Here is an 11,628-nt window from a genome sequence, read left to right on the forward strand (position 1 = left end):
TGGAGGCTCAAAATATGGTAACCCTAGCGGTTCCCCTGCACGCCCCTCCCCCCGTTACTTGCTGCAGGCAGCCCTCCCCGCGCTCCCCTGCCCCAGCTCACCTCCACTCCACAACCTCCCCTGAGCGCGCCTTTTTGGTGCCCCCAATCACTTGGCACCCTAGGTGGCCACCAAGTTCGCCTAGTGGTTGCACCGGCCCTGCCGCTGGAGCCAGGCAGTTCCTGAGAGCTCCTCCAGTTCCAGCAGCAGCTGCTCTTCCCACTCTCCCAACGGTAGAGTAGAAGCCGACTGCGGACGGTTACTCAGGTAACCAGACTTTTGATGTCTGGTCAGTAGTACTGTCAGGTCCCCTTTTCGATCAGACTTTCCGGTCAAAAACAAGACACCTGGCAACCTGACCACGGAGGCAAGATGACAGCATGCTTGTCTCATGAAAGAAGGGACATAGCCAGCCTGGCTGTAAAGTGCTGCAAGCATTTTGGGTGAGCAATATTTGGTTTGTTATACTTGATTTCACTGTAAACATATCCAAGTGCTGTGTGTTCAGCAGAGCGGTGCTCTGAGGTGGAACTGGTAAGCTGGGGTGTACTGTGTCTTTGGAAGCAGTGAATCTGGGAATGCTGGGAGGGTCCATTGGACCAGGGACTGAATGTGCTAATCGCTAACCTGTCAAGTGACAGCAGAGCCTGTGAGGCCTAGAGGGGAGTGCTCGTATTTGCCTAAGGAGGTAGGGCGCTGACCCACAGCAGGCACAGACAAGGCTTCCTCACGCTAAGGGCAGGTGATACCAAGGTGCCACACCCAGGTTGTAGCAATTTCATCTAGACTACATTTCCCTAGTTTGCTTATGAGAACATCATGTGGGACTGCGTCAAAAGCCTTCCTAAAAAAAAAAAAATCAAGATATAGCACATCTACTGTATTGTGTCCAGTTCTGGGTGCCACATTTCAGGAAGGATGTGGAGAAACCAGAGAAAATCCAGAGAAGAGCAACAAAAATAATTAAAGGTCTAGAAAATATGACCTGTGAGGGAAGATTGAAAAAATTGGGTTTGTTTAGTCTGGAGAAGAGAAGACTGAGTGGAGACATGATAACAGTTTTCAAGTACATAAAAGGTTGTTACAAGGAGGAGGGAGAAAAATTGTTCTTCTTAACCTCTGAGGATAGGACAAGAAGCAAATGGGATTAAATTGCAGCAAGGGCGGTTTAGGTTGGACATTAGGAAAAACTTCCTAACTGTCAGAGTGGTTAAGCATTGGAATAAATTGCCTAGGGAAATTGTGGAATCTCCATCATTGGGGATTTTTAAGAGCAAGTTGGACAAACACCAGTCAGAGATGGTCTAGATAATATTTAGTCCTGCCTTGAGTGCAGGGGACTGGACTAGATGACCTCTCGAGGTCCCTTCCAGTTCTATGATTCTACTGCTTCTCCTCTATCCACTAGGCCAGTAGCCCTGCCAAAGATGGAAATTAGGTTGGTTTGGCATGATCTGTTCTTGACAATTCCATGTTGGTTATTATTTAGCATCCTATTATCCTCTAGGTGCCTCCAAATTGATTGTATGTTATTAAATAGTATTGGGCTGAGAACTGGTACTTGTGGGAACCACTAGAAACACCCCTACTGGTTGATGATTCCCCATTAACAAGTCATATGTAAAAGATATTGGACTCTCAGCTAGACTGAACAAAAGGTAGCCGAGATTAATATATTTGTATCATAAGGCAAAAAGATTTTTGAGTTATTAGCCAGGTTGGGCAGGGATGGTGTCAAAAGCTGGGAATGGGTGACAGGGGATGGATCACTTTATGATTACCTGTTCTGTTCATTCCCTCTGGGGTACCTGGCATTGGCCACTGTCGGAAGACAAGATACTGGGCTAGATGGATCTTTGGCCTGATCCAGTATGGCCATTCTTATGTTCATATTGTGGGAGTGCACCAGAGTCCTTCCGTGCTGGCAGGAGACACAGCCACCTACAGAACTTTACACTGAGCTCCATACCAGAAGATCCGAGTCTTTCCAACTGAACATTTAGTTTATTCTAGCAACTATCATTCCCCCAGAGACATGAAGGCTGTCAAGGAATAGATAATGGTGCATGGAGGTGCACAGCCACTTCAACAGCACAGGTTCCCATGTACAATTAGAACTGGCATTTCATTTGCAAGCTGTACACAAAATAGCAGCAACGCGTACCCCGCACACAGCACTTAAAGCCACTGAATAAGAGGCATGTCACTGCCAACCCTCCCATGCGCACCGTATGAATTGGACACACTTATTTTGAAGACTATTTCCCACCACCTCCCCTGTCAACATAAAGGTCTGGTTGATACCATGACACACCTATCAGTAACCATTAGGATAGAATCATAGACTTTAAGGTCAGAAGTGACCATTATGATCATCTAGTCTGACCTCCTGCACAATGCAGGCCACAGAATCTCACCCACCCACTCCTGTATCAAACCTGTGTCTGAGCCATTGAAGTCCTCAAATCATGGTTTAAAGACTTCAAGGTGCAGAGAATCTTCCAGCAAGTGACCCCTGCCCCACGCTGCAGAGGAAGGCAAAAAAAAAAAAAAACAGGGCTTCTTCCAATCTGCCCTGGAGGAAAATTCCTTCCTGACCCCAAATATGGCGATCAGCTAAACCCTGAGCATGTGGGCAAGACTCACCAGCCAGACACCCAGGAAAGAATTCTCTGTAGTAACTCAGATCTCACCCCATCTAATATCCCATCACAAGCCATTGGGCATATTTACCGCTAGTAGTCAAAGATGAATTAATTGCCTACAGGACCACATCCATGGCAACGGGCTATGAACTTGCAACAAGTCAAGGTATTTTCAGCTGGCATTTCTACATGTTTCCACAATTAATGAGAGTCTTAAATGACCTCCGGAAAAGCATGTGCTGCTACTTATAAACCAGCCAGGTTAAGGGCACTCAGTGTAGTGCCCAGACACCCAGAGTGTAGCATTCAGGCCAGGAACCGAACTCCCGCCACACGAACTGAAAAGCCCTAAACACTGTGGAAATGCTGTGGGGCCATTTCATGGGCTGAGGTTGGGGCAGGCAGAAGGCTGCACGAGAAGATCCCCCCTTGGGAGGAGAGTCATGTTGGCATGGCAAAGGCACTGCAGGGAGATCTGCCACTCTGTGGATCGAAGGCCTGAGTAGGGACAGACAAGAGGCTCCAGCTGCTATGTGATGAGTTGTCAGGGTTTGGTTTGTTTGCAGGGCAAGGAAGAAGGATTCATTTTCCCTGCACAGCCATTTGGGCTTTGCATTTGCCAGGGATAGCATGGTTTCCAAGAAATTTAATGAAGGCCATTCACATGCCAAATATTTCACTGCTGATCAGTTTAGCACTTATATCCATCTCCCCCAGGATTCTGGGTAGAGAGGCAGCACTTTCTCCTCTTTGGGTCACCCTGACTAACAGGTCAGTTCAGTTCTAGATTCCATCTCTAGGATTCAGTCCCCCCATCACCATCAAAAAACAAAAACAAAAAAACAAACAAACAAACAAAAAAAAGAGGCCAATCACTTGCACACAAGCAACGTCTCTAACAAGGAGAGAAGGAATTTTACCAAACATTCAGAGTCTGGTTTTCAGAGTGCTGAGAATCCTCTTCCTTCCTCCATGGACCTCAGCTGGACTTGTGACTACTCAACATCTTCAGAAAGAAAAACAACAAAAAGAACAGGTGTTTTTTATTTATTTAGAGAGAGCCCTTAATGTCAACCCAAGTCATTCAAGTAGGAACCGGCTCTAACTGGCACTCGTACAAGCTGTAACATTCTTCACCTGCAGCTGGGTGAAATTCATTTTCCAGCTAATCTTTACAACCAAATGCTCCCTGGACTGAGACAAACCTCAGCAACAGGAAGTGGCTTTTGGAAGGTAATTTTCCTATGTGAACCCATCAGCAAACAGAACTCCACAAAGTTAAGAGAATTTGATACTTACATCTTCGAAAAGTCTCCATTAAAAAGGAAAACAGCCTGGATTTTTAGTGCTCTTTTGAGTATAGAAAGTTTCAGTAAAATGTACATAAACAAGGTGATTAAAATGTTGTCAACTTTCATGATTTTATGAGTCTCGTGATATCTAATGTTTTTCCAAAAGGTCCAGCCTCATGGAGCCATGCAGTTATGTGAAAATCTAAGCTTTCATTAAAATAATAATAAGCCAGTCTCATGATTTCTGAAAGTGTGAGACTGGCAATACAGAGATTATAAAGCAGTATTTAAAGAGATACCTGAAAACGATTTGAAATCTGCACTGATCAGAATTAGGAAGTTTTCCCACTAGAAATCTTAAGAGTCAAAAGCCACGCAAACAAACATGCTGAAAAACAGACTAGCAAGGTAGTTTTATACTAGGGTGACCAGATGTCCCGTTTTTATAGGGACAGTCCCGTTTTTTGGGACTTTTTCTTATATAGGCGCCTATTACCCCCCCCACCCCCGTCCCGTTTTTTCACAGTTGCTATCTGGTCACCCTATTTTATACATATAACCAGGCAGGGACCAACAATGAAGTTGTGTACCACTGCTAAACAAACAATCCCCATACAAAGTACACTGCTCTTTCATCACTTCCCCAAGGAAGGTACTCAGAAGCAAATAATTTCCTGAGAGTGTTTATTCAGCCTCCCCCATTAACACAGTAATTCTCTCTTCATAGTAACACGCCAATGTCATGAATGGAAACATTGAGGTTGCCAGGTAGAAGGGAGCTGAATTTCTCTAAGGAAAAAAAATGTTTCTGAAGGAGGTGGGGGAATACAAATCAAACTGGGTAGGAGAGAGAGAAAATGCAATATTTCCTTGTTCGGAAGCAATTTCTTAGGAATCCCGCCTATTGACCATATCAGAGATGAAACAGAGTTATTATAAAAAGCACATAATTTAATAGAGAACAATCCCCACTATAGAAGCATTATAAAGGTTGGTTTAAAAGTTCTGAAGAAAAGTTTCAGAGGGGTAGCCGTGTTAGTCTGAATCTGTAAAAAGCAACAGAGGGTCCTGTGGCACCTTTAAGACTAACAGAAGTATTGGAGCATAAGCTTTCGTGGGTGAATGCCCACTTCATCCCTGTTGCTTTTTGAAGAAAAGTTATTACCGAATGAGAACCTATTAAGGATTTTTCCATAAGAGTTTTTAAAAGGGTGCTCACTGCAGTTCAAGCCAATCTCATTATAACCATAGAGGCAACCCAACAGGACTCTCAGTGCTTCCGCCTTGTTGAAGTGTTTCTCAAGGGTCACTGCTTTAGAATAAAGCTGCTTGCCACACCGCTCAGGGTTTGTGAGAGGCAAACATTATTTCCTTGAAGCTTAGAGAGGATTCCCAGGGGAAGGTTCTTCTGCTGATCTTTGTTTTTGCTGGTTTCATTAATTTGGAATCAATTTGCTAGTGTGGTTTGAGTCTTAAAACACGCAGGACCTCAGTCAGATTCACTGCTCCCAGCATGGTCAGTCAATAGTGACTATGCAAGTGTGCAGAGAGGTCAATCTGTGTACTGCACCTTTAATTATAGAGCAGCCGACCCACCTGATGCAGAGGCTCTTTCAGCTGAAAAAACAAAAATGCCTTAGGCAACAGGCTTAATGAGCAGTCTGGCTTGTAGAAGCCAGCAGACTCCATTAGGGCAGCATGATGTATCTCACATAGGGTTATTCGCTAGAGGTAGGAGAGAAGGCCCTGTTAGATAGGCATAACTGTGCTGTATTTATTACAAAATGGAAGCTAGTCCAGAGCATCTGGGCTGGGTGTCAGCTCAGAGAAGTAGCCTACAGTTTGGATACATAGATGAACCTTGAATCTGCAAATCTGGGTTGGAAATTTGGTGAGAACAAGCATTTCCAGAGTCCTGCAGGTTAACAGTCATGAGCCACAAACTGGAAGCAAATCAAGTGTAACCAAGTATTTCACAATATTAACAAAAGATTCAGTTCTAGAAATGGGCAAAGGTTCAGGGAAGTTATTTTCCACTCCCAAACTGGTTTGCCTAGATCCAGAATAAACCTATGTAGTGGTTACTTAAACTTTGCATGCTATTATTGCTAGTAAAACTCACGGTGAGCCCGGCCTCAAGAGCCAGAGAGAAACCTTAGAACAAAGTTTGTGCTTGAAATGGCAGAGGAACACATGCTATGCCTTCAAGGATAATACTATGACCAGAGACTCAGGAGAGCAGTTAGCCTGTGTGTCAGAGGGAGCAGATGATGATTGTTGCCTTGATAGGGGACCTACTTAAATCAGAGCATCCCCCTAGCACAGTGAAAACACTCTTAGATGAGACCCCAAAGTTGTATTTTAGACTCAGTGTTACCAATGCTTGCCATTTTATCCTGAGTTTCATGATTTTGGTGTTTTTTCTAAAAGCCCCAGCAGCTGGAATCACAAGTTGGCAGGAGAAACACAGCTTTCATTTTGAAAAGTTTCTCACCTTCATTATTGCGAGGGGACTAGAAAAACATAACCCAAATGCTTAGTAAAGGCTCAGAATCCAGAAGAAAAAGAGACCCCCAAATATGTTTTTTAAATCTCACGATTTTTACATCAGTCTCCTGATTTTATTAGGGCCTGACTCATGATTTTTCAATGTTTGGGGGTTTGCAATAGTGTGTAGTCTCAAGCAGTGCTGGATCCTGGAGCTTTAGCTTGATAACTGTAGTACAACTTGTGAAGACTGTATGGTCTGTCTAGTCTCTACTGCAAGACTAAACCGGGAATGTCAGTATTATTTAGGGTTGCCAACTTTCTAATAGCACAAAACTGAACACCCCCACCGCTTCTCTGTGGCCCCGTCCCCACTCACTCCATTCCCCCTCCCACCGTTGCTTGCTCTCCCTAACCCTCACTCAGTTTCACTGGGCTGGGGCAGGGGGTGAGGGCTCTGGCTGGGGGTGCAGGCTCTGGGGTGGGGCCAGCGATAAGGAGTTTGGGGTGCAGGAGGGTGCTCTGGGCTGGTGCCAAGGGGTTCAGAGGGCAGGAGCAGACTCAGGGCTGGGGCAGAGGGTTGGGTGCGGGAGGAGTGCAGACTCCAGGAGGGGGCTCTGGGCTGGGGTGCAGGCTCTGGGAGGGAGTTAAGGTGCGGGAGGGGGCTCAGGGCTGGGGCAGGGGGTTGGGGTGTGGGAGAGGGCTCAGGGCTGGGGCAGGGGGTCGAGATGCAAGAGGGGTGAGGGCTCTGGAAGGGAGTTAAGAGTGCGGGACGGGGTTCCAACCTGGGGCAGGGGATTGGGGTGCGGGAGGGAGATCAGGGCACGGTCTCCAGAAGGGCGACACTTACCTCCAGCAGCTCCGAGTCGGTGGCACAGGTGGGCTAAGGCAGGCTCCCTGCCTGCCCTGGCTCCGTGCAGCTCCCGGAAGCAGCTGGCACGTCCCTGTGGCCCCTAGGCTGCTCTGTGCGCTTCCCGTGCCCGTAAGCGCCACCCCCACAGCTCCCATTGGCCAGCCAATGGGAGCTGCGGTGCCAGCACTGAGGGATGGGGGGTGCAGTGCGCAGAGCTTCCCTGATTATCCCTGCACCTAGGAGCAGGACATGCCATACGCTTCCAGGAGCTGCACGGAGCCAGGGAGCCTGCCTTAGCCCCGCTGTGCCGCCAATTGGACTTTTAACAGCCCGGTCAGTGGTGCTGACTGGAGCCAGCAGGGTCTCTTTTCAACCAGGGGTTCCTATCGAAAACCAGACACCCTAATAGTATTATAAGTAGTAATACTATGATAGCTTCCCCAAAAAGTCTTAAAGTAAAAATGACTAATTTCCTTTTCAGCACCAGCAAGGTGCAGTCATTGCCTAGAGGCAATCTGCTGTCCTGGAAATACACCCTTGCAAACTTGCTCCTCTCTCCCATACAGCGGAAGTGATGCACTCACCTCTCCTGCTAAAACAAGCCCTTTATTCTATGCTGAATTCCTCTTCCGCTGACCTAGTTATGTCATCATACTGTGGAATACTTTTTGGCTCTGAACCAAAAGTTCTAGAATGTCCAAACAATCCTACTGTAAACTAGGGACAATCTAATATAGTTTGATTGGTCATCCTTTATTTTTCACCCCTTTTCTCAGGCTTGGAATGTTTGTCAGTAATCATCCTGTGTCTCTTCTCAGCAACCCTTCTGTTTCACATAAGATAAACTACAAAGGTTTTGCTGCAAGTTAAAAACTTGTTTAAGAGGAGGAAAACATGCTTTCCATCCAAGAGTGTCATCAGCATTGTAGTTTAACAAAGTTGTCTCACTAGGATGCTGAGAAAATAGGAATTGCAAACTTCCTGGTTTCTGTGCTATGGTATGCTGTCACAAGTATCATACAAGAAGGAAATGAAGACAGGGGATGTTGGATGGAATGAGTCTTTTCAACATCCATGTGGTGTAAATCCAGCATGAGAGAGGAGCTGAACGCCCTATTGAGCAGGTTTTGGGTGGCATTCCCAACAGAACCTTTCAATGATTTTCTCTCCTCTGATTAGTCTCCTTAGTACTTCCTGTAGCAGTGGAGAGATCCCAGAATGCATTGTTCTGTGATTTCTGAACTACCATAGAGTGAGGCTTCTGGCATTGCTTATTTTGGGATAAATTTGTTGAACCGAGACTTAAGTGCAGAGGGAAAGAGGATAGAACATAACATTTAAAAGTTAGTTAAGATTAATGTCTGTGCCCCACACCTTGGTTTGTAGGATATTGATTACAGAGTAACGGGTTTAACTCATCTTTGTTTTTGAGAAGGAGGACCTCAGCCTACAATCAAGGCATAGGAGAGATCCAGCAGAGATGAACAAGAGACATATTACAATGAGAGGAGATACACATCCCAGCAGTGGTGTGAGAGAAGCGGTGAGAGGCAGTAACATTCAAGGCTCGGCATGGGAGGATTACTAGGAGTTGTTTGGGTAGCTACACCCTCTTGAACTTCCTCCTTTGTGTTGTCTTCTATAAATAACAGAACTAATCAATTCCACATTTCCCGGCTCTTGAACTTATGTTTCCAACACATGGGGTCTTTTTGGTATTCTTGCAACTTCCCATAGAAATCATGGCATCAGAGACCTCTCATCTCACCCAGGAGAGCCTATGACTCTGCCCATACACCTGCCACACTGGTGTCCTTAGTAGCTGGTACTCTTAATAGAACCACCCCCGCCATCCCACAGCTGTTTTGGGAGGAGAGAAAAAGAAGATCAGCATATTCAAATCATCTCAGAACAGCCTCTTGTAACTACCAACTTGTTGGGTCCAAACCACATAGATTCAAAAAGCCAGTAGTGACCAGAGACCTGATCCAACTACAAAACAGGCTCCAGTACTGCAAGACATTTCGGGGGTGAAGAGGAGAAAAGTTGGTGCCAGACCCATAGCTATATATCTTAATACTTTGCATGTCTACAGTACCTTTCAGCTGGAGACTTCAAAATGCTTTACAAGAGGTCAACTACAGGTGATTTTACTTTCTGAAAGTGCTTCCCATCCAGTGTCCTACACACAGATGCAACCTTTATAAAAAGTTTTCACTTAAACAGTTATGATCCAAAAATCCAAATAAAAGACTCCCTGAAACCCATTCAATAAACTCAAGTTCTCACATCCAACCCATCCAAATACTAATTCATTCCTGCCCACAAAAAGCCAAAAGCCTAGCAAACCAAAGGCCTTGCCACCTAAGCGGATCCAGACCTTGGCACACCAAGAGGGGAAATGGATTCCATACCTGAGAACCCCCTCACTGCCTCCAGCCCCTTCACAATTCAGGTATTAGTGAACCACGGCTAAAAACATTACAATATTTAGATTTAATGTGATTTCAAGTTTCTATTCTAAATTCCTTGTGGGAAGGACCACATCTTACTCTATTTTTGTACAACACCAAGACCATTTTTGGCACTCAGTTAATTATTAAGCCCCTCCAGAGAAGTACTGTATTACCCCATCTCCCCTCCTGGGTAAACTGAGGCACAGAGTTTTTAAGACATCCGACTGACGTTGCGGAGAGAACGAGCGGCAGAGCCTTAACTCTCAGACCCTTACTCCAACTATTTGACAACGCAGCCACCTCGTTTACAATGGAAAGGGGGAGAGAGGGACCCAGGCGGATTGAAATGAACACACCCAGCCGTGAGTTCAATCACAGGCTTATTGTGTCTGCTCACCACCATGTCCTTGGTCCCGCACTTTCACGTAGGCATCGTACACGTCCCTCTTGACGTAGTTGAGAAAGCCCACCTTCCTGGCAAACTTGCAGACAAAAGCTTGCTCGTAGAGGCAGTTCAGGAGGAAGCAGGCTTCGATGCGGTCTTCCCCCTCGTGTGGCTTCTGCTCCACCAGGGCCAGGTTGCAAGAAGGCTCCTTACAGCAAGCCCGCACGCACTCCTTGCCCCGATGAACCGGGGGGGAGGGCAGGAAGGTGGCCCCATTCTGCACCGAGGCATCAGTGTCCAGCACGAACTCAGGCATCCCTGCAGTGAAATGGGCCAGGCAGGTTTCGCCAAAGGACGCTCCCTCCTCTCCTCCCTCCTGACCCAGAACAGCAGCCATCAGCAGCTGGATCAGGAGGCCAGCCTGGAGCAGGGCTCTGCCGCTGGCCATCTTAACTCGGGTCTTTTCTCTCCGTCTCCAAGCTCCGATCTTCCTGGTGGGGCGGGAAGAGCGGAGGTGAGAGAAGACAAGTTAAAAGACTGACAAAGTAACCATTTCTCTGGCTGGCTCTTTAAGACACACTAGGAGGAGAGGGGTCGTATTTCAGCCCCCTCCCCCGGTTTTCCGTTCCTTGTGGCCCCATTTAACTTATTAACGAAGCATCATGAATATAAAACCGACCTTTCCAAGCGCGGCGGACCCGGATGTTCTGCTCCGACACTAGGTTCCAGGTGCAGGTGTGACGCCTCCGGGTTCTTCTTTGTTGAGTATAGCCCAGTCCTTTGCCTGCTTAGTAGCCGAGATAGGGTCCTCCAGCCCAGGTTCCTCCAGCTTTGTCTGACTTCCCCCCCCTTCCTACTGCATGGGTCCCACTTCCCTTTCCCCCGCTCTAGTAGCTACTCCGTGTGCCTGTTCTCTGGTTTTCTCTCCACCACCTGTAGAGTTTCAGGTGAAACTGACTCAGAGCCTAGCAGTGTAGGGTGTTTCCCTTTCCTCTGAGCACATCCACCTTTAACCCCTTCTCTGCCTGCACCTTAGGTGTGCCCTTCAGGAGTAGACAGGCAGGAAGAGACAAAGGAGGAGATCCGGGGGCAGGAAGTGGAAACCCAACTCCTTGAGAGGGGAAAAAAATCAAGTCACTCCCCTCTATACGTGACTAACCAGACAAGAGGGAGGAGAAGGGGAGAGAAGAGGCTGCTAAGATTCTTTCAATTCTTCAAAGGAGGAGGGATCTGTTGAGCAAAAAGTAACAGACTGCACACTCCCAGTGAGAGACATGCATGGTGAGGAAACTTCCAAGGAGCCTGCACTACTCTCCTCCTGATCCCTACAGGGGTAGACCACCTTGAGATGGGGGAGAAGGCAGTAGTGATGCAGTTCTGTTTCCCTCCCCAGGGACCATAATTATCATTTGGGTGTGTGTGTGTTATTCCCATGCCTGCTAGAAGTCTCTATTAGATTATAAACTCAACT

At 46.7% G+C, this 11,628-nt stretch overlaps 1 protein-coding gene across 1 annotated transcript in view; it reads right to left on the reverse strand.

Moving 5' to 3' along the window:
• Positions 1 to 11,225, reverse strand: part of SPINT1 (serine peptidase inhibitor, Kunitz type 1) — a 27,909-nt gene extending 16,684 nt beyond the window's left edge. Inside the window, exons 1-2 of the mRNA XM_024201751.3 lie at positions 10,837 to 11,225; positions 10,170 to 10,648 (exon numbers count right to left, since the gene is read on the reverse strand). Coding sequence (XP_024057519.2) covers positions 10,170 to 10,605 — 436 coding nt within the window. The 5' untranslated portion in view covers positions 10,606 to 10,648; positions 10,837 to 11,225. The remainder of the gene's footprint in view (positions 1 to 10,169; positions 10,649 to 10,836) is intronic.
• Positions 11,226 to 11,628: the final 403 nt, after the last annotated feature.

This window comes from Terrapene carolina, unplaced genomic scaffold, assembly GCF_002925995.2.
Source record: "Terrapene carolina triunguis isolate 2854851 unplaced genomic scaffold, T_m_triunguis-2.0 Scaffold96, whole genome shotgun sequence".
NCBI lineage: Eukaryota > Metazoa > Chordata > Testudines > Emydidae > Terrapene > Terrapene triunguis.